The sequence below is a fragment of the Saimiri boliviensis genome, chromosome 11 (assembly GCF_048565385.1).
Source record: "Saimiri boliviensis isolate mSaiBol1 chromosome 11, mSaiBol1.pri, whole genome shotgun sequence".
NCBI classification, from domain to species: Eukaryota; Metazoa; Chordata; class Mammalia; order Primates; family Cebidae; genus Saimiri; species Saimiri boliviensis.
Genome location: NC_133459.1, coordinates 50,449,428 through 50,472,568, shown reverse-complemented (window position 1 = coordinate 50,472,568; position 23,141 = coordinate 50,449,428). Strand labels below are relative to the sequence as shown.

Genomic DNA, 23,141 nt, shown 5'->3' with positions numbered 1-23,141 from the left:
AGACATGGTTTTAGGTCATTTATGGTGGTATAACACTTTTCAGATACCAACTTTTTTGTTTTTGTTTTTAGAGATGGGTTTCTTCATATTGGTCAGGCTGGTCTCAAACTCCTGACCTCAGGTGATCCACCCACCTTAGCTTTCTAAAATGCTGGGATTACAGGCATCAGCCACAGTGCCTGGCCTCAGATATCAATGTAACATTAATTTCAGGTGAAGGGCTATACCAGCTGAATAGAGCAACAACTGAATGGTTGCCTAATTACAGCAACTGCAATAATATTGGCGAACATTTACAGTTGAGCCTTGAACAACATAGTTTTTTGTTTTTTGGCAAGAGTCTTGCTCTGTCACCTGGAGTGCAGTGATATGATCTTGGTTCATTGAAACCTCCACCTCCCAGATTCAAGCGATTCTTGTGCCTCAGCCTCCCAAGTAACTGAGATTACAGGCACGCGCCATCATGCCTGGCTGAATTTTGCAGTTTTTAGTAGAGATGGGGTTTTACCTGGTCTTGAGCTCCCGACCTCAGGTGATCCGCCTGCCTCAGCCTCCCAAAGTGCTGGGATTACAGGTATGAACCACCATGCCTAGCTGAACAACATGGGTTTGAACTACACAGGTCCACTTATATGTGGATTTTTTTCAATAATAAATGTATTGGAAAATGTTTTGTAGATTTCAAGCAATTTGAGAAAACTTGGAGATGAATGGCATAGCCTAGAAATCTCAAAAGACTTAAGAAAAAGATATGTTACAAGTGCATAAAATTTATGTAGATAATAGTCTATATTATCATTTACTACCATAAGACATACAGAAATCTACTATAAAAAGTTAGAATTTATCAAAACTTCTGCACACAGGCTGGGTGCAGGGGCTCATGCCTGTAATCACAGCACTTTGGTAGGCTAAGACAGGCAGATCACTTGAGCCCAGGAGTTTGAGACCAGTCTGGGCAACATGGTGAAACCCCTCCTCTACAAAAAATACCAGCTACTTGAGGGGCTGAGGCAGGAGAATCGCTTGAACTCGGGAGGTGGAGGTTGCACTGAGCCGAGATTGCACCACTGTACTCCAGCCTGGGTGACAGAGTGAGACTCTGTCTCAAAATAAATAAAAAGTAAAAAAATAAGAACAGGCCGGGCGTGGTGGCTCAAGCCTGTAATCCCAGCACTTTCGGAGGCCGAGGCGGGTGGATCACGAGGTCGAGAGATCGAGACCATCCTGGTCAACATGGTGAAACCCCGTCTCTACTAAAAATAAAAAAAATTAGCTGGGCATGGTGGCACGTGCCTGTAATCACAGCTACTCAGGAGGCTGAGGCAGGAGAATTGCCTGAACCGGGAGGCGGAGGTTGCAGTGAGCCGAAATCGCGCCATTGCACTCCAGCCTGGGTAACAAGAGTGAAACTCCGTCTCAGAAAAAAAAAAAAAAAAAAGAACATGAAAAACTTCATCATACACCTATATAACATACATGGTGCTATTTGGAGAAGGAAAAAATGTAAACAAATGTAAAGATGCCATATTAAATCATAATTGCAGGCCAGGTGTGGTGGCTCATTGCCTGTAATCCTAGCACTTTGGGAAGCTGAGGTGGGCAGATCACGAGGTTAGGAAATTGAGACCAACCTGGCTAACACAGTGAAATCCCATCTCTACTAAAAATACAAAAAATTAGCCGGGCATGGTGGCTCGCACCTGTAATCCCAGGTATTTGGGAGGCTGAGACAGAAGAATTGCGTGAACCCAGGAGGCGGAGGTTGCAGTGAGCCAAGATCGTGCCATTGCACTCCAGCATGGACAACAGAGTGAGACTCCATGTCAAAATAAATAAATAAAAGTAAAACAAAACAAAACAAATTATAACTACATAAAAATTAACTGTACTATATAATATATGACTGTAATAATTTTGTAGCCACCTCCTGTTGCTATGGAGGTGAGCTGCAAGTATTGTGAGTATCTGCTTAAAATGCTGTGCAACATTAATCATCTTTAGTGGGCAGTTCGTCTCTCCAGCGTATTACGTATGGCTCTATAGTCTCTTGGCCAGGCGTGGTGACTCACACCTGTAATCCCAGCACTTTAGGAGGCCAAGGGAGGAGGATCACTTGAGGTCAGGAGTTCGAGACCAGCCTGGCCACCATAGGGAAACCCCGTCTCTACTAAAAATACAAAAAAATTAGCTGGGTGTGGTGGGCACATGCCTGTAATCCCAGCTACTTGGGAGGCTGAGGCAGGAGAATCGCTTGAACCTGGGAGACAGAGGTTGCACTGAGCTAAGATCACGCCACTGCACTCCAGCCTGGGTGACAGAGCGAGACTTGGTATCAAAAAGAAAAAGGAATCTCCACAGTTCTTGGATATTTTTCATGGTATTTAGTGCAGTATCAAAAACCTAGAATAACACCATGAAACCCATAGAAAGTGCCATAGGTGATGCTGAAAGTGTTTCTGAGAAGCAGAGAAAACTCGTGACCTTACAAGAAAAAATTGAATTGCTTGATATGTACTGTAGACTGAGGTCTGCAGAGGTAGATGCTTGCCATTTCAAAATAAATGAATCCATTTTGAAGGTCTGAGGCAGGAGGATTGCTTGAGCCCAGGAGATCGAGACCAGCTTGGGCAACAGAATAAGACCCTGTCTCTACAAAAAATTTTTTAAAAAAGATAAATCCAGCATTAGGATCAATTGTGTAAAAAAAAAAAAAAAAAGGAAATTCATGAAGGTGTCACTGTAGCTATGTCAACAGGCACAAAAATCTTGCAGTTTTGCCAAATGCCTTTTTGTGTGCATAATATGTAGCTTTTATGTGGATACTATAAGAAAAGAATATCTGTTGACTCTAATATGATTTGAGAAAAAGCAAAGTCATTATATGGCAACTTAAAGCAAAAAGGTGAAGTATCTAAAGCTGGAGTATTTAATGCCAACAAATGATGGTTTGCTGATTTTAGAAAGAGGTTTGGCTTGGCCGGGCGCGGTGGCTCAAGCCTGTAATCCCAGCACTTTGGGAGGCCGAGGCGGGTGGATCATGAGGTCGAGAGATCGAGACCATCCTGGTCAACATGGTGAAACCCCGTCTCTACTAAAAATACAAAAAATTAGCTGGGCATGGTGGCGTGTGCCTGTAATCCCAGCTACTCAGGAGGCTGAGGCAGGAGAATTGCCTGAACCCAGGAGGCGGCGGTTGCGGTGAGCCGAGATCGCGCCATTGCACTCCAGCCTGGGTAACAAGAGCTAAACTCCATCTCAAAAAAAAAAAAAAAGAAAGAGGTTTGGCTTAGAAAATGTTAAGACAGGCTGGGCACAGTGACTCACACCCATGATACTAGCACTTTGGGAGTCCAAGGCAGGTGGATCATTTGAGGTCAAGAGTTCATGACTATCCTGGCCAACATGGTGAAACTCCATCTCTACAAAAAATACAAAAATTAGCCAGGCAGTAGTGGCTTGTGCTTGTAATCTCATCTACTCAGGGGGCTGAGGCAGGAGAATCACTTGGGCCTGGAAGGCAGAGGTTTCGGTGAGCCAAGATCGTGCCACTGTATTCCAGTGTGGGTGACAGAGTGAGACTCTCAAAAAAATTCAAGATACAGGAGAAGCAGCTTGTGCTGACCAAGAGGCGGCAAATGAATTCTTGGACACTATTAAGAAAATCACTGAAGAGAAAGGATGTCTGTCCGAACAGGTGTTTAATGTAGATTAAGGTACCCTGTTCTGGAAAAAAAATGGCAAAACGGACATTAATAGTAAGGAAGACCAACCTCTACAAAAAATACAAAAATTAGCTGGGTGTGGTGGTGCGGGCCTATTGTTCCAGCTACTCCGGAGTCTGAGATAGGACTGCTTGAGCATGGAAGATTGAGGTTGCAGTGAGCCCTGATTGCACACCACTGAACTGTAGCCTGGGCAACAAAACAAGACCCTATTCCAATTTTTGAAAAGAGAAAAAAAAATAGGAAGAGAAGCAAGTACCAAGATTGAAGGCAAGAAGAGATAGGCTAACTCTACTGTTTTATGCAAAAAACAAAAACCCCAGCACTTTGGGAGGCAGAGGTGGGACGATTACCAAAGCCCAGGAGTTTGAGTCAGGTTTGTCATTAGAACTGCCCTTGTCTATAAAGCTGCTAACCCCAGGCTTGAAGAGCAAAGATAAACACCAGCTGCCAGTGTTTAGGTTGTGCAATAAGAAGGCCTAGACAACAAGAACCCTTTTTCTGGATTGGTTCCATTGATGCTTTGTTCCTAAAGTCAGTAAGTAGACTTGCCAGTAAGAGACTGCCTTCTAAAGTTCTTTAGATATTGGACAATACTCTGGCCACCCAAAGCTCCATGAGTTCAACACCAAAGGCATAAAAGTGGTCTGTTTGCCTCCAAACACAATATTTAAATCAGCTACTAAGTCAGGGAGTGATAAGGACCTTTAAGGCTCATTGCACACAGTACTCTATGGAAAAAAGAATGTCAAAGATATGGAAGAAAACACCAGTAGAGAGAACATACCATTGTTGTAGAAATAGCTGTGAAGGCCATCAAGCCTGAAACAATAAATTCCTGGGGTATAAAACTGTGTCAAGGTGTGCACAAGACTTCTCAGGGTTTATGACAGACAATTAAAATTACGAAAGAGGCCGGGCGCGGTGGCTCAAGCCTGTAATCCCAGCACTTTGGGAGGCTGAGACGGGTGGATCACAAGGTCAAGAGATCGAGACCATCCTGGTCAACATGGTGAAACCCCGTCTCTACTAAAAATACAAAAAATTAGCTGGGCATGGTGGCACGTGCTTGTAATCCCAGCTACTCAGGAGGCTGAGGCAGGAGAATTGCCTGAACCCAGGAGGCGGAGGTTGCAGTGGGCTGAGATCGCGCCATTGCACTCCAGCCTGGGTAACAAGAGCAAAACTCCGTCTCAAAAAAAAAAAAAGAAAAAAAAAATTACGAAAGAGATTGTGGATATGGCAAAAAAAAAAAAAAAAAAAGGGTAAGGCATTAAGGGTTTTAAGATATGATCTTGGATAAATTCAAGAGCTAATAGACACCACACCAGAGGAATGAACAGCAGATAACTTGCTGGAGATGAGTGCCAGATGATGAGGAAAAACATGTAGAAGAAGCAGTGCCAGGAAACAGATCTGGCAGAAAGTTCTAATTATTTAGGACTGCTTTTGACTTATTTTACAACATGGACTCTTCTAAGATACGTATCCTGAAACTAAAGCAAAGAAAAAGGATTGGTATGATATGGAAACATTTTTAGAGAAACGAGTCTCCCTCCCACTCCCTGTCTCCCTCTAAAAAATAGAGAAATGAAAAAGCAAAAAAGTCAGAAATTATAATGTATTTCCATAAAGTTAGAACAAGTGTGCCTGCCTGTTCTGCCTCCCTTTCCACCCTCCTCTGCCTCTACCATCTTGAGACAGCAAGACCAACCTCTCTTTTTCTTCCTCCTCCTCAACCCAGCGTGAAGACAAGGATGAAGACCTTTATGATTATCCACTTCCACTTAATGAATACTAAATATATTTTTGCTTCTTTATGATTTTCTTTTTCTTTTCTTCTCCCTCCCCCCACCCCGCCCCGCTTCCTGGAAACATTTTCTTAATAACGTTTTCTTTTCTTTAGTTTTCTTTATTGTAAGAATATAATATATAATACATACGACATTCAAAATATGTGTTAACTGAATATATTATTAGTAAGGCTTCCAGTCAACAGTAGGCTATTAGTAGTTAAGTTTTAGGGAGTCAAAAGTTATATGCAGATTTTTGACTGCATGGGGGGTCAGTGCCCCTCATCCTGGGTTTGTTCAAGGGTCAGCTGTACTAAGTGCTACTGTGCATTAGGCATTAAATTATGCAAATCAACTCATTTAATCCTCACAACTTTGAGGTAGGTGTTATTGTTATCTTAATTTTAGAGAAGACAAAAGTAAAGCACAGTTTTTCTAAGTTTACCAAATAACTTGCCCAAGATCACAGCTAGCAAGTGGCAGACCTAAGCACTCTGGCTTCAGAGCCTGCTCTTTAAACTTGTATACCACACTGCCTACTAAAGTCAAGTTGAATAGTCTAAAGTCTCAAGTAGGTTTAGTTTATGCACAGACAATTCAGTGTATGAGGAGGGAAAGGCAGGGCATGAGAGGGAAAGCTAAGCACTGGTCAGTGTTTCCTTTTTTTTGTATTTTTGAGATGAAGTTTCACTCTTGTTGTCCAGGCTGGAGTGCAATGGTGGCACGGTCTCAACCCACTGCAATCTCCACCTCCTGGGTTCAAGCAATTCTCCTGCCTCAACCTGTTAAGTAGCCAGGATTACAGGCGCATGCCACCACACCTGGCTAATTTTTTAAAATATATTTTTGGTAGAGACAGGGTTTCACCATGTTGGCCGGAGTGGTCTCGAACTCCTGACCTCAGGTGATCCACCCTCCTTGGTCTCCCAAAGTGCTGGGATTACAGGCATGAGCCACCGTGCTGAGGCTGTGTTTACATTTATTTAACCCTCACAACAACCTACTAAATTGGTACACCTGTGAAATAACTGTTGCTATTTTATAGAAGGGGAAATTGAAGTACAGAAAAGTTATATAATTTGCCAATAATTATAACGCTAGTAAGTGGCACAGCCAAGACTTGAATCTTTTTTACTATACAGTACCAGAGAGATGCAAAGACCCCAGTATATGTGCACCTGCAGTATACACACATACACAGGCACAGTCATATTTCTGCACCTACCATTCTATAGTGCTTGCTGTTTATAGAAGAGATCCAACAGTTCCATAGCCCTGGGTGTCAAACCTTCTGCTAGAATAGAGTTGCCAGATTGAGCAAATAAAAATAAAGGATGACCAGGCACTGTGGCTCATGCCTTTAATCCTGGCACTTTGGGAGGCTGAGGCTGGTGAATCACCTGAGGTCAGGAGTTCAAGACCAGCCTGGCCAACATGGGGAAACTCCTTCTCTACTAAAAGTATAAAAAGTAGCTGGGTATGGTGGCAGACACTTGTTAGCTGAAACAGAAGAATCACTTGAACCTGGAGGCAGAGGTTGCAGTGAGTTGAGATCATGCCACTGCACTCCAGGCTGGGCAACAGAGTGAAACTCTGTCTCAAAAATAATAATAATAAAGGATGCAGGCCAGGCATCTTGGCTCATACCTGTAATCCTAGCACTTTGGGAGGCAGAGGTGGTGCAATTACTTGAGCCCAAGAGTTTGAGACCAGCCTGAGCAACATACTGAAACTTCATCTCTAAAAAAGTAAGTAATAATAAAAAATTAAAGATGCCCAGTTAAATTTGAAATTTAGATAAATTTTAAATATATCCATGCAATATGAGACACACTTAAGCTTAAAAATGTTGGTGTTGATCTGAAATTTAAATTTAACTGGGCATTCTGTATTTATCTGGCAACCCTACTAAGGAGAAAAATTCCCATTTGTCTTTCAAGTTCTAAGTCAAATGAATATTCCTACATTAAGTCTTCAATGATTTCTCTGGGTAGTTTGTTTTTCCCTTCTGTTCTTTTATAACCTCACCTGCATCTATCCATTATAGTATTTATTACTCTGATTGTAGGTGCCTGATCCTTCCCATTCAGACCTTTTATCTTTTTTTTTTTTTTTTTTTTTTGAGGCAGAGTCTTGTTCTGTCACCAGGAGCCAGGCTGGAGTGCCGTGGCGCGATCTCCGGTCACTGCAGTCTCCGCCTCCTGCAGACCCTTTATCTTTTGTGGGGAAACAGTTTTATGTTTATCTTTGAATTCCCAACCATGAAGATGTTGAATGATTGAAATGGTAATTGAATAAACATTTACTGAGAGCCAGTAGGTGTAAGAGGAGGAATGAAGGAGAAAGAGCATTTATGAATTGCCTTCTATATGCTAAATATAGTGCTGATTGCTTATAATATTTAATGCCCCTGAGGCCTTATTAATAAATGGACGGGCAGGCTTTGGCCGCAGGGAGATCACATTCTCCTGAGGCCTATAACACTTGGCATAAATAACTGATGCCATTCTAGTTTCTGCATCTCCTTTCTAAGAGCTTTCTCCTAGTTGGCATAGAACTCCTGTTTCCATAGAAACAAGGTCTGTAAAAGTCAAGGGATAGGAAGAGCAGTTTGCACTTCCGGCGTACGTCGGGACGCGGACAACCCGGAAGTTGACGCAGCGCGGTGGTATATGGTCGCTCCCTGAGAGGATGCCGCTCGTGGTGGTTTGCGGGCTGCCGTACAGCGGCAAGAGCCGGCGTGCTGAAGAGTTGCGCGCGGCCCTGGCGGCCGAGGGCCGCGGGGTGTACGTGGTGGACGACGCGGCTGTGCTGGGCGCAGAGGACCCAACCGTGTACAGCGATTCTGCCCGTGAGAAGGCACTGCGTGGAGCTCTGCGAGCCTCCGTGGAGCGGCACCTGAGTCGTCACGACGTGGTTATCCTGGACTCGCTTAACTACATCAAAGGCTTCCGCTACGAGCTCTACTGCTTGGCGCGGGCAGCGCGCACCCCGCTGTGCCTGGTCTACTGCGTACGTCCCGGCGGCCCGAGCGCTGGACCTCAGGTGGCGGGCGCGAACGACAACCCGGGCCTGAACGTCAGTGTGAGTTGGCGGCCACGCGCTGAGAAGGACGGGGGACCCCTGGCGGCCGGCAGCAGTGTCCTCAGGGAACTGCATACTGCGGGCTACGTAGTAAATGGAAGTGCCCAGGCCGACCTACTTAAGGAACAGGAGCTAGAAGAAACCGGGGCTGCAGAGTCACCAGCTCTCGTGACTCCGGAATCAGAGAAATCTGCAAAGCATGTGTCCAGTGCCTTTTACCCTCCCGAACTCCTGGAAGCCCTAACTCTGCGCTTTGAGGCTCCCGATTCTCGGAATCGCTGGGACCGGCCTTTATTCACTTTGGTGGGCTTAGAGGAGCCGTTACCCTTGGCGGAGATCCGCTCTGCCCTGTTTGAGAACCGGGCCCCACCACCCCATCAGTCTACGCAGTCCCAGCCCCTCGCCTCCGGCAGCTTTCTGCACCAGTTGGACCAGGTCACTAGTCAAGTATTGGCCGGACTGATGGAAGCGCAGAAGAGCGCTGTCCCCGGGGACTTGCTCACGCTTCCTGGTACCACAGAGCACTTGCAGTTTACCCGGCCCTTTACCATGGCAGAATTGAGTCGCCTTCGTCGCCAGTTTATTTCGTACACTAAAATGCATCCCAACAATGAGAACTTGCCTCAACTGGCCAACATGTTTCTTCAGTATCTGAGCCAGAGCCTGCACTAACTAGAGGAGGTGGGGGGTGGGGAGGGGGAAGCCATGGCTTCTTATCTGCACTGCACATTATTTTTCTGGCGAGAATAAGCTGAAGGTCTCCAGAACATATAAATGCAATACTGTACTAGAGCTGTTGTGACTGATTCACTCAAACTTTCCTGCCTGTCTCTGTGTCAGGCCTTGGGTTTACAGCATAAGTTGAGACTAAAGAGAATGGAGAACTATCGTGGCGCATCCTGGGAAATCCCTCCAGAGAACAGACCTCATGAGGATACGAATTGCTTAGATTGGATCCTACTTGGGATATTACAGAGCATTGACCATTGACTTTCCTCATCTGAGGTGCGGCAGAACAGACTGGATGGATGAGAATTGTTTTAAACAATTGTGAACAGAAACCGAAGATGGCACAGTTCTACATCTGTACCTGCCCTTTTTTCATGCCACCAAAGTATTTTTTGAGTACTGTACTGACTTTTTGCTAGTCTTTATTCTGGGACTGAGTTCACAGATAAATCCATTGGTTTCCGTGCTTGGGAAGCTTTGTTTTTGTGGAAGTAGGACAGTTATCTCCTAGATTATTTCCTCTAATAAAATCTTTTAAAATAGGGAGTCTACTGGAATCCCTTTCACTTAATGTAACAATGTTCCCTGTGTAATTCCATGTAATATTTTAGGTACATGTGTCATTGGTCTGCCTTTAAGTAGTATTTTGATAGTGCTGAGAATATAAATTTTAATCTAATCTAGAGTAATTATAACAATATCCTTAACTGTTGTGCTTCATTCTGTATTTCAAGGCAAATATTGTAAGCTTGCCTTTCATTCTTCATTGATTTCATTGAACAAATGGTAGGTACCTACTTTAACAGTGCCTGTGATTTTCAAAGACTAATTAGATACAGTATTTTTGCTCTTGAGATATGTGGTGAGAGGCCAGGTGTGGTGGCTCATGCTTGTAATACCGGCACTTTGGGAGTCCAAAATCGAGGTCAGGAGTTCGAGATTAGCCTGGCCGACATAGTGAAACCCCGTCTCTGCTAAATATAAACTAGTCAAGCATGGTGGTGTGCCTGTAATCCCAGCTATTTTGGAGGCTGAGGCACGAGAATCCCTGGAACCTGGGAGGCAGAGGTTGCAGTGGGCTGAGATCACACCACTGCACTCCAGCCTGGGTGACAGTGAAAGTGTGTCTCGAAAAACAAAGAGAGATGTGGTGAGAAGTACAAGTAAAAGATAGGAAGAAATGGGCTGGTGGTCAGAGGATGATGGCAAAATGCTTTGGAAACTGGTGAAAAGGACTAACTAGCTGCTAGGAAAGGTGGTTTTGGAAAGGCTTTATAGAGGAGTTAACATTTGAACCACCACTGTAGAATAATGTCAGCAAAGGACCAAATAGTAAATGTTTTTAGGCTTTGTAGACCATCAGATACTGTTGCTACTTATAGATGGCAAGTAAACAAATGAGCATGAATGTATTTTAATAAAACTACAGATACTGAAATATGAATTACATTTAATTTTAACATGTCACAAAGGAGTCTTTAGATTTGCTTTGCAAACATTGAAAAATGTGGAAAAAATATTTGCATATCATGGGCCTTATGGAAGCAGGAGGTGGGCTGGATTTGGCTTGCAGACCCTAGTTTGCCAACCCTTGCTCTAGAAGGATATGTAAATAGATGTTTGCCACAGAGAAAAGAGAAAGCAAGACATTCTAAAACATGCATGGCCTGAAACTATGGAGCTGTTCAAAGGTGAGATAGATGGGCTGCCTTGATGGCGTATTCCTTGCTCATCAGGTAATCGATACCACCTTTTGTTTCTGTTAAGAGGATTCATGTGTGAAATGGAGGTTTGGATGAGGCAAACTCAAAGGGCCTTTTCCAATCTTCATTTCAGTTGGTTATTGATTGAATAGGGTTTAACCATGGATTCTGGATTGCCATTCTAAATTGAAGTAGACTGTAATAGTCAGAAAGAACATTGGTTCTGGAGTCAGACTTATGAGTTAGCTAGTAAGTGGCAGGACATAGGTTTTTGTTTTGGGTTTTGTCTTTTGAGACAAGGTCAGGCTGTTTCCCAGGCTGAAGTGCAATGGTGTGAGTAGCTGGGACTACAGGCGTGCACCCCATGCCTGGCTAAGTTTTGTATTTTTTTGTAGAGATGGGTTTTCACTGTGTTGCCTTGGCTAGTCTTCAACTTTGAGCTTAAGTGATCTTCCTGCTTCGGCATCCCAAAGTGCTGAGATTACAGGTGTGAGCCACTGAGCCCAGCCTAGAATCTAGATTTTATGTGGCCAAATATTTACTCTATTGAGCATCTCAGTTTTCTCATTTCTATTGTGAAACCCTGCTATTTGGTTTACAAGCTTTTACAAGTATTGGAGGTGAGAGTCCATCCAGATGTAAGGTAGGCCTAAAGTGACGTAGCTGAGTAATTCATTTGACACTTAATGAATGAGTTAATTTATGTGTATTTGCAGTAGTGCCTGGCACATGGTAAATAGTATATACATGTTTGCTATCAATGATATATGTGTCAGACACAAGGGACATAGAGGCAGCTAAGAGTTCCTTGTCTTAGGAATCCCCAGGTCCAGTGGAGGGAGATGGGTAAATAATAAATGCAGATCAATATGTTAAATATATGGTAGCTTTTATACAGTGTATGTTGCTATGGTGACATGGGGTTGTGTGATGGAGAAAGCTAATGGCTACCTACCTACATGGGGTCTTCCTACTAGTTATCATTTGAGCCTTGAGAGCCTAAGAGCTTCCTCTAGCCAGTCTGGTTCAGGTGGATTGCATTGCTCATTGTGAACACTTTCCTCCCTGATAATAAAACTTATATTGTAGAAAAATCGTGAAATACAAATGTAGTATAGGAAAACATCCACAATCCCATCATCCACAGAAAACTGCTCTTATGTTTTGGTACATTTTCTTTTAGGCTCTTTTCTCTGTACATATTTTATAATTAAAATCAGACTATAGGTATGTTTGTATCCTAGTTTCTTATATAAGCTACCAATGAAAAATTATTATTTTCAATGATTATATAACAGTAATCATTTAGAAATGCTGTAACATTTTGTTTGTTTGAGACAGTCTTCGGTTGCCCAGGCTGGAGTGTAATGGCGCAATGTTGGCTCTCTGCAACCTCTGCCTCCCAGGCTTAAGCAATTCTCATGCTTCAGCCACCCCAATAGCGGGGACTACAGACACATGCCACCACATCCAGCTAATTGTTTTATTTTTAGCAGAGACAGGATTTTTGTTTTGTTGGCCAGGCTGGTCTTGAACCCCTGGCCTCAAGTGATCTGCCCACATAGCCTCCCAAAGTTCTGGGATTACAGGCATGAGCCACCATGCCCAGCCCTCCCTAACTTTAAAGCCCAAAAAATTTCCAGAATTTACAGAAATGTTAGAATTTATCAATAATTTTGTTACAGCAATTATCTATTATTATTGAACATTTAAATTGTCTAAAGATTTTCCCAATTGAAATAATACTACAGAAATATATTCATACATTAATCTTTATCACATTTTTTTTTGGTGCTGTGACTTGGATATGAATCTTTAACACATTTTATTAGATTTCAAGAAGTGGAATTACTAGATTATAATTTCTTTGTTTTGCTTTTAAGTGGACTGCCCCTGATGGTGATTATTCATAAATCATGGTGTGGAGCTTGCAAAGGTAAGTAAAAGTGCTCAATCTAAATTCAAAACTCAGATGTGTTGTCAAATATTAACATTTAGCAAATACTGGCACTGACTCTGGCCCAGTACTAGTCACTATTTAAGGAATACTAAAGAAATATATGACATTGGCTGGGCGCAGTAGCTTATGGCTGTAATCCCAGTACTTTGGGAAGCTGAGGTGGGCTGATTACTTGAGGCCAGGAGTTGACCAGCCTGGCCAACATAGTGAAACCCCGCCTCTACTAAAAATACAAAAAAATTAGCCGAGTGTGGTGGCATGTCCCTATAATCCCAGCTACTCAGGAGGTTGAGAATCACTTGAGCCTGAAAGGCGGAGGTTGCACTGAGCTGAGATCATGCCACTGCACTCCAGTTTGGGTGACAGAGTGAGACTCTGTATCAAAAATGATAATAATTGGAATGTATGCATATATACAACATATATACACACATACATATATTTATACACACATATATATACATATGTGTGGCAGACTGTCACTCTATTGTCTTTCACTTCAATAGTTTTTGAAATGTAACTATAAAAAGCAAATAATGCTTTCCCCCCTATTCATATGCTATTATTCTTGTTTTATAAATGAGTTGAAAGCTTCAGAGAAACAAAATAAGTCATTCACGGTGACATAGCTATGCAGGTTCAGAATCCAGGTGGCCTAATTCTTTATTTTTAGAGTATTTAAAAAAAAAAAAGCCAGGCACGGTGGCTCAAGCCTGTAATGCCAGCACTTTGGGAGGCTGAGGCAGGTGGATCACGAGGTCAAGAGATCGAGACCATCCTGGTCAACATGGTGAAACCCCGTCTCTACTAAAGATACAAAAAAATTAGCTGGGCATGGTGGCACGTGCCTGTAATCCCAGCTACTCAGGAGGCTGAGGCAGGAGAATTGCTTGAACCCAGGAGGCGGAGGTTGCGGTGAGCTGAGATGGCGCCATTGCACTCCAGCCTGGGTAACAAGAGCGAAACTCCGTCTCAAAAAAAAAAAAAAAAAAAAAGTTTGTTATATGAATCAATTCAAGAAACGCCTAAATTACCAAAGAGAAATAGTGATGCTTATGCTTTTTAAGGTTTGAATATGACAATGATGTTTTTTCTTCTATTCCAAAATCTTTTCCCCCACAGCGCTAAAGCCCAAATTTGCAGAATCTACAGAAATTTCAGAACTCTCCCATAATTTTGTTATGGTAAATCTTGAGGTAAGATTTTGAGAATTTCTTCTTTCTGCTATGATTTTAAGACTTTTAAAATTGACATCATTTGTGCACATTCATTATAGCTTCATTAATGGTATAAAATCAAATTTATGTATGTGTTTTTCTCTTGACCTCTAATACTAAGGCTTGCATCAAATGTGTTAGAAAGCCATCTAGGCTGGGCGCGGTGGCTCACACCTGTAATCCCAGCACTTTGGGAGGCCGAGGCAGGCAGATCACGAGATCAAGAGATTGAGACCATCCTGGCCAACATGGTGAAACCCCATCTCTACTAAAAAATACAAAAATTAGCTGGGAGTAGAATTGCTTCAACCCAGGAGGTGGAAGTTACAGTGAGCTGAGATCACACCACTGCACTCCAGCCTGGCAACAGAGTGAGACTCCTTCTCAAAAAAAAAAAAAAAAAAAAAAAAGCCATCTAACATCTATTTCTGGGAGGAATTGGGAGAGGAGAGATTGAATAAGATGACTAAATTTTTTTTTGACACAGAGTCTTGCTCTGTCACCCAGGCTGGAGTGCAGTGGTGCAATCCTGGCCCACTACAACCTCCTCCTCTTGGGTTAAATCAGTTCTCCTGCCTCTGCCTCCCAAGTGGCTAGGATTGCAGGGAGGTGCCATCACGCCCAGATAATTTTTGTATTTTTATTTATTTATTTATTTATTTATTTAAGACGGAGTTTCACTCTTGTTACCCAGGCTGGAGTGCAATGGCGCGATCTCGGCTCACCGCAACCTCCGCCTCCTGGGTTCAGGCAATTCTCCTGCCTCAGCCTCCTGAGTAGCTGGGATTACAGGCACACGCCACCATGCCCAGCTTATTTTTTGTATTTTTAGTAGAGACGGGGTTTCACCATGTTGACCAGGATGGTCTCGATCTCTTGACCTCGTGATCCACCCGCCTCGGCCTCCCAAAGTGCTGGGATTACAGGCTTGAGCCACCGCGCCCGGCCTTGTATTTTTATTTATAAATTTTTCTTAAATTATTTTTTTTTTGAGACAGAGTCTCACTGTCACCCAGGCTGGTGGTGCAGTGGTGTAGTCTCAGCTCACTGCAACCTCCTCCTCTGGGGTTAAAGTGATTCTTCTGCCTCAGCCTCCCCGAGTAGCTGGGAGTACAGGCATGTGCCACCACACCAGGCTAACTTTTGTATTTTTAGCAGAGAGGGGGTTTTGCCATGTTGGCCAGGCTGGTCTCGGACTCCTGACCTCAGGTGATCCACCCACCTCAGCCTCCCAAAGTGCTGGGATTACATGTGTGAGCTACCATGCCTGGCCAATTTTTGTATTTTTAGTAGAGATGGGATTTCACCATGTTGGCTAGTCTGGTCTCAAGCTCCTGACCTTAGGTGATCCACCTGCCTCAGCCTCCCAAAGTGCTAGGATTACAGGCATGAGCCAGCACGTCTGGCCTGAAGGTGACTAACTGTTAAGGTCCTTTTATCTTTATGATTATGACTTGTTTTACATCTTTGTAAAGCTAGGCTAAAGGTATAGTCATATATGCAGACCACAACTTTCTGCAAAATGTGATTCTATTATAACCAAGTGAGTTTAATGGAAAGTGCCACACTCTGAGTTCAAATCACGAGTCCTTTATTGCCGGTGACTGAGAGTCAGCTCACTCAAATCTTTCAGCCCCAAGGAAGGGATGTGATTTCCTTTTATATGTTACTCAGGGTAAGGGGGCAAAGCAGAATTTTACAGAAGCAGAATAAGCGAGTTAGGGGAGTAAACTGCTAACCAGGGGAGGTGGAAGTTCTTGTGATTGTTGGTTACTGAGGGGATTGATCACAATGAGCGAGGGACTTGCCAAGCAGAATGTGATTACAATGGTTGCAAGATTGTGGGTACAGCGTGACCTGGTGGTGCACAGCGTGACCTAGTTATGCACCTGGGGGAAACGTGGCAGGGAGAGAAGCTAAGATAGAGTCAGTTAGGCCTATATCTAAGATGAAGTTAGTTTGGTTTATCTCAATTCAGTTGAGTGCTTAATCTGTGCTGGGCTTATATGTGCAACCTGCTTATTTCCTTATGAAAATAGCTTTTATGTACCTCATATAGGTTACAGGCCTTGGAATCCTGAGTCATAGAATGTCAGATCTTAGAGTTGGAAGAGATTTTTAGGCTATTTGTACTGTCCTCATTTTACAGGAAAAATATCTTAGGCCTGAAGCAGGTACGTGATTTGGTCAAAATCATAGAGCCTCATAAGTGATAAGAACGGATACTCTGTCCTAGCCGTGCTCTCTTTTAGGCTATACTTTCACATATGGGGTACTCAGATGCTCTTGATATACTGCTAGCTGTAAGTTTCTGTAAAGATAATATGTACTTGGGCCAGGCACGGTGGCTCATTCCTATAATCTCAGCACTATGGGAAGCTAAGGTGGGCAGATCACGAGTCAAGAGATTGAGACCATTCTGGCCAACATGGTGAAATCCATCTCTACTAAAAATACAAAAATTAGCTGAGCATGGTGGTACACACCTGTAGTCCCAGCTACTTGAGAGGCTGAGGCAGGAGAATCACTTGAACCCAGGAGGCAGAGGTTGCAATGAGCTGAAATCTCTCCACTGCACTCCAGCCTGGTAACAGAGCAAGACTCTGTCTCAAAAAAAAAAAAAAAGATGATGTTTACTTAAACATAAGTCTGAGAATCTTGTGAACACATTAACAGTTAACAGTGAGGCAGTTAAGGGATTGCTTATGTAGCTAGTGGATAGACTGAATGCTGATTCACCTCACCGTATTGAAGTTGTATTCAAAGAAATGACCCCAGTTAACCCCTGAAATGGGAACCATATCATAAATTGTAAAACTATTAATTGCCTTTGCACATGAATTCCTCAACAGTTTCTGTGGTGAATTGGGATTCTTAGTCTTTTTTTTTTTTTTTTGAGACAGAGTCTCGCTCTGTTGCCCAAGCTGGAGAGCAGTGGTGCGATCTTGGCTCACTGCAACCTCTGCCTCCCGGGTGCAAGCAGTTCTCCTGCCTCAGACTCCTGAGTAGCTGGGACTATAGGTGCCCACCACCATGCCCACCTAATTTTTTTGTATTTTTAGTAGAGATGGAGTTTCACCATATTGGCCAGGCTGGTCTCAAACCCCTGACCTTGTGATCGCCTACCTTGTCCTCCCAAAGTGCTGAGATTACAGGCATGAGCCACTGCACCTGGCCAGGATTCTTACTCTAAGGAGACAGTAATAACGTCTTCAGGGAGGATTCTCCAACTTTGGAAATTTCTTTTTTTTTTTGAGACGGAGTTTCGCTCTTGTTGCCCAGGCTGGAGTGCAATGGCGCGATCTCGGCTCACCGCAACCTCCGCCTCCTGGGTTCAGGCAATTCTCCTGCCTCAGCCTCCTGAGTAGCTGGGATTACAGGCACGTGCCACCATGCCCAGCTAATTTTTTGTATTTTTAGTAGAGACGGGGTTTCACCATGTTGATCAGGATGGTCTCGATCCCTCGACCTCGTGATCCACCCGCCTCGGCCTCCCAAAGTGCTGGGATTGCAGTCTTGAGCCATCGCGCCCAGCCAACTTTGGAAATTTCTTAAAAAGAAAACTGATTGTGTGGGTTTTTAATCTCCTGGGAGGACTGTGAGTCCACAACTGTAACTAAAATGCCAGTCTTACTATTCATGCACTAAAGAAATACTGTGTGCAAGTCAATGATGTAGGTACTAGGAATATAGCAGTGAACAAAACAGACAAAATTTTCTCATTGAAATGACATTCTAGTGTGGGAAGACAGACAAGTACTTTAGAATATGTCAGATGGTGGTAAATGCTATGGCTAAAAAAAAAGATGGAAGGGATGACTGCAGTTTTAAATAGATGGTTCAAAAATAAAGGGACATTTGAGCAAAGGTCTGAAACAGAAAAGGGAGTGAACCATGTGGATAATAACGGGGGAAGTGTGTCCAGGCAGAGAGTAAGAGCAAGTCCAAAAGCCTGAGTTAGGATTATGCCTGGCTTTTTTAATGACAGCAACAGCAGGAGGTCAGTGTGGCTGAAGAGGACTTAACAAGGAGTAGGACATGAAGTTAGAGAAGTTCCTAGGTGACAGATCATGTAGGGCCTTATAGGCCACTGCAAAGACTTGGGGTTTTGCCCTGACAAGTGAGGAAGCCACTGAATGGTTTTGAGGAGAGAGAGGACATTATCTTACTTAAGGTTTACATTTAATCCTAATAGGATGAAGAGGAACCCAAAGATGAAGATTTCAGCCCTGATGGAGGTTATATTCCACGTATCCTTTTCCTGGGTAAAGCACATGATCTTAATCTGAGAATCTATGATGTGGATGGAGAGAGGAATGAATCAAGGCACTGACTCCACCTAGTGAAACTATACCAGGATGACCACAAACAAACAAAAACCAGGTTCAAGAGAGAGTAGGGGAGTTCTGAATGCTGGAACTACAAGTTTGAAGGAAAACTTTTCCCATTAACTAACTGCTTTTGTGAGCAATGACAAGCGTTTGACCATGCGCAGTGGCTCATGCCTGTAATCTCAGCACTTTGGGAGGCTAAGGCAGGTGAATTGCTTGAATCCAATTTAAGACCAGCCTGGGCCAGGCGCGGTGGCTCAAGCCTGTAATCCCAGCACTTTGGGAGGCCGAGGCGGGTGGATCACGAAGTCAAGAGATCGAGACCATCCTGGTCAACATGGTGAAACCCCGTCTCTACTAAAGATACAAAAAATTAGCTGGGCACGGTGGCACGTGCCTGTAATCCCAGCTACTCAGGAGGCTGAGGCAGGAGAATTGCCTGAACCCAGGAGGCGGAGGTTGTGGTGAGCCGAGATCGCGCCATTGCACTCCAGCCTGGGTAACAAGAGTGAAACTCTGTCTCAAAAAAAAAAAAAAAAAAAAAAGACCAGCCTGGGCAACATGGTGAAAGCTCGTCTCTACAAAAAATACAAAAATTAGCCAGGTGTGGTGGCACACACAGCTATTCAGGAGTCTGAGGTGGGAAGATTGAGCCTGGGAGGTCAAGGCTGTAGTGAGTCATAATCGTGTCACTTCCCTTGAGCCTGAATGACAGAAGGAACCTCAATGACCCTATCTCAAAAGAAAAAAAGAGTTTGATCATCCATTTATTCACTCAGTAGCCATTTGAGCACCAGCATATGTCGAGTGCTGTATTAGGCACTACAGAGACAGAGATAAGCCAGAATTCCCACCCTTGACCCTATAGTGCAGCTAAGGCAATAGAATAATATAACTAGACAAATGTCTTTCCACAAACAGCTTTATAAGAGATATGTAATGACCACCTAATCTTTGTTCATCATAAATTCTGCTAGATTTTATGGGGGATATAAATAAAAATCATCAAGTAGAAAAGGAAGCACAAATGTAGGAGGCATTATGGTGATGTAACGGACTGCAAATATGGGCAGATCTTACTTTCCAGAGGGCCTAGTGTACCATGTAGCATTTGAAGTACCTGTCTATTGTAATTGCTGCAAAACCCTGTGCCATTTTGTCTATAACAGATCCCAGTGGCAAGGTGCATCCTGAAATCATCAATGAGAATGGAAACCCCAGCTACAAGTATTTCTACGTCAGTGCTGAGCAAGGTATAGTTATGCTGAAGGGAGGGAGGATTACTGCTAGATTTAACTGGGATGAACCACGTGCAAGGTCTGTGATAGGAAAGTAAATTCAGCATGTTAGCTGAGCGTCTCCTGCATGTCTAGCTTTTGGCTAGATCCTGTGTAGGATATAGGAGAAAGATGAGACTGAGTCCCTTCCCTTGGGACAGCTGACTGACCCACAGGCAGCTGTGAAGAACTGAGGCACACAAATAACTGAGATAGTCACTTGCCCATAGTTTCATACTTAATAAGTAGCAGAGCCAGGATTTGAGTCCAGAACTTAGTTTTTTCCTACTGAGCTAATACTGTTCCTCCTGTGAAAATTCAGAGGAAGAGGAATAGTGTTAGGTGCACAAGTCTGAGGTTTCATAGATATTAAACTTAAATAGGTCGGGCGCAGTGGCTCGCATCTGTAATCTCACCACTTTGGGAGGCCAAGGTGGGTGGATCGCTTGAGGTCAGGAGTTCAAGACCAGCCTGGCCAACATGGCAAAACCCTGTCTCTACTAAAAATGCAAAAAATAGCTGAGCGTGATGGTGGGTGCCTGTAATCCAAGCTACTTGGGAGGCTGAGGTAGGAGAATTGCTTGAGGCTGGGAGGCGGAGGTTGCAGTGAGCCAAAATTGTGCCATTGCACTCTAGCCTCGGTGACAGAGTGAGACTCTATCTCAAAAAACTTAAATGGACCTAGAACGATAAAAATTTTATCTATGGACAGATATGAGGAGGACATTTCAAGCTATGGAAGTAAAGTGGAGGGGAGATGTAGCCCAGCACAGAGTTTGTAAGGTTTGCTAGAGGAATAATGACTGAATTAAATCTTAGAGAATGAGACCTTGTTGGTAGCAGAATGGGAAGAGCATGTTCCAGGAGAGAAGAGCACAGCACAAACAAGTGAAGGAAGTTTGAAATCATTAGCCAATCACACTATTTTGTTCTCTAATCTTTGAGCACAGTCATTCTGGAGGCAGGGGTTGGAATTCATGCCATGTATTCTTACTGTTTTCCTTTCTTTTCCCCTCATCTATGAAAGGGAGTTGTGTGCTAAGTTGCTATGCGTCCCTATTGCCATGCTGCCAGGTTGTTGATCACTTTGATCTGAGTCCTTGGAACTCTTATTCTCAGATTAGGGATCTGTAGATGCTATTACCTTCTCCTGGCTAAGGAGAATGTCATGTTCCTTAACCAAATGCACGTCACTGGAGATTGATATCAAAGGAAAATTTTCTACATGGAAAAGGGCAGCTGGGCTTTAGGTCCCTAATTCTTGTATCTTGAGATTCACCTTCCCTTTAGAAATTCATCCAAGTTACCACTGATGTCTTCACACTGACATAGTCCTGATGTGAACACGAGACCCTTCCCTAAATCCCCCATCTCTCAGCCGACATGAAACTGGAACATTCAAACTTGGCTTTACTAAAGGCATAGGCAAAACAAAAGAGAAATAACAAACTGTATTATCTGGCTCTTATGAGCTTATGGCTTGGCTTTGCAGGATTCATAGACTGTGGCTCAGCCCAACTCCTGGCCTGCTATTATATAGGGGTACTATTGTAGAAGTACTGCTCAGGAGCCTATACTGAAATAGCTGTCCTCCTCAATTCTAAATCCATAAGTAGGATGCCCCAAGATAGACAAGAAGTTTCGTCTCGAGCCTTCCTACCAGGTTTCTCTCTCCCTCTCTCTCTCTTTTTTTTTTTTTTTGGCCTGAGAACTTGTTTTCATCGATATATAGTTGATACTGGAAATGATGGCCCCCTTCAGTAGAGACACCCCCGTCCCAGCACACACACTCCTCAGTGTAATCTGTAACCTCCACAGGAAGTAAAATAAGCGCAACATTCATCCAAAAGATATGGTGGGGACGGTAAGAAGGTGTTTCCACTTCCCTTGAGGGCAAGTGAACATCTACAGTCTAGGACAGGGGATCAGCTCTAACCTAGAGGGTAAGCCAAAATCACTGCTAAGATTTTTGTAGGACTTCATAGTTGATAAAACTCTTTTATTATCCGTTCTCGCATTTAATTTTTTTAAACCCAGTTTCTGTGGAATCTCCCATTTAATTTTTCTAATCCTGTGTGAAGTGAGTAACATTATTTTATTTTATAAATAAGGAAACAAATTCAAAGAGATAGAGGACAGCCGGGCGCAATCCCAGCACTTTGGGAGGTCAAGGCAGGCAGATCATGAAGTCAGGAGGTCAAGACTGTCCTGGCTAACATAGTGAAACCCTATCTCTACTAAAAATACAAAAAATTAGCCACGTGTGGTGCTGTGTGCCTGTAGTCCTGGCTACTGAGGAGGCTGAGGCAGGAGAATCACTTGAACCCAGGAGGCGGAGGTTGCAGTGAGTCAAGATTGTACCACTGCACTCTAGCCTGGGCAACAGAGCAAGAAAAAAGAAAAAGAGATAAATAACTTGCCTGGGCCAAAATCCAGAGCTAGATCTTGAGTCCAGATCTTGTACACTTCTCATATATCTTCTGTATTTAAACATTTAAAAATGTACATTGGTTGTCAAATGTCAAATATGACTTACTTTCTACTTTTTTTCCTCCATTCCTTATTTCACAGTTGTTCAGGGGATGAAGGAAGCTCAGGAAAGGCTGACGGGTGATGCCTTCAGAGAGAAACATCTTGAAGATGAGTTGTAACATGAATATGCTCCTTCTTTCATCAGAGTTAGTGTTCTGTAAGGAAAGCAGCAAGGGAGGGAATACTGAGGAATCATCCAGAACAATTAAGCCGACCAGGAAACCTCATTCCTACTTACACCGGAAGGAGCTCTCTCACTGTGGAAGAGATCTGCTAACAGAAGCTGGTCTGCATGTTTGTAGATCCAGCAGAGAGTGGCAGACTTTCTTCTCCTTCTCCCTCTCTTGTAAACGTCAATTTGTCATTGAATGTAAAGAATAAAATCTTCTGACAAAAAACTTAAGCCACTTGGAGGTTTACTCTTTGCACTTAAGTAGTTGTCTTTTCCCATTTCCTCCCACTTTACTCACCTTAGTGGTGAAAGGAGACTAGTAGCATCTTTTCTACAATGTTAAAATTGCAGAAATAGCTTATCATTAAAAAACAACAGCGCCGGGCGCGGTGGCTCAAGCCTCTAATCCCAGCACTTTGGGAGGCCGAGGCGGGTGGATCACGAGGTCGAGAGATCGAGACCATCCTGGTCAACATGGTGAAAACCCGTCTCTACTAAAAGTGCAAAAAATTAGCTGGGCATGGTGGCACGTGCCTGTAATCCCAGCTACTCAGGAGGCTGAGGCAGGAGAATTCCCTGAGCCCAGGAGGCGGAGGTTGCGGTGAGCCGAGATCGCGC

General features: G+C 43.5%; 2 protein-coding genes across 2 annotated transcripts in view; both read left to right on the top strand.

Annotated features, from left to right (window-relative positions):
• The window catches only part of TXNDC12 (thioredoxin domain containing 12), a 39,418-nt gene extending 16,664 nt beyond the window's left edge, over window positions 1-22,754 (top strand). Inside the window, exons 3-7 of the mRNA XM_039473616.2 lie at window positions 12,918-12,970; window positions 14,117-14,190; window positions 18,407-18,476; window positions 19,712-19,795; window positions 22,391-22,754. Coding sequence (XP_039329550.1) covers window positions 12,918-12,970; window positions 14,117-14,190; window positions 18,407-18,476; window positions 19,712-19,795; window positions 22,391-22,470 — 361 coding nt within the window. The 3' untranslated portion in view covers window positions 22,471-22,754. The remainder of the gene's footprint in view (window positions 1-12,917; window positions 12,971-14,116; window positions 14,191-18,406; window positions 18,477-19,711; window positions 19,796-22,390) is intronic.
• Window positions 2-9,877, top strand: KTI12 (KTI12 chromatin associated homolog). The gene has a single exon (XM_010349090.2). It carries the CDS (start codon window positions 8,210-8,212, stop codon window positions 9,272-9,274), a length of 1,065 nt encoding a protein of 354 aa, XP_010347392.1. The 5' UTR covers window positions 2-8,209; the 3' UTR covers window positions 9,275-9,877.
• Window positions 22,755-23,141: the final 387 nt, after the last annotated feature.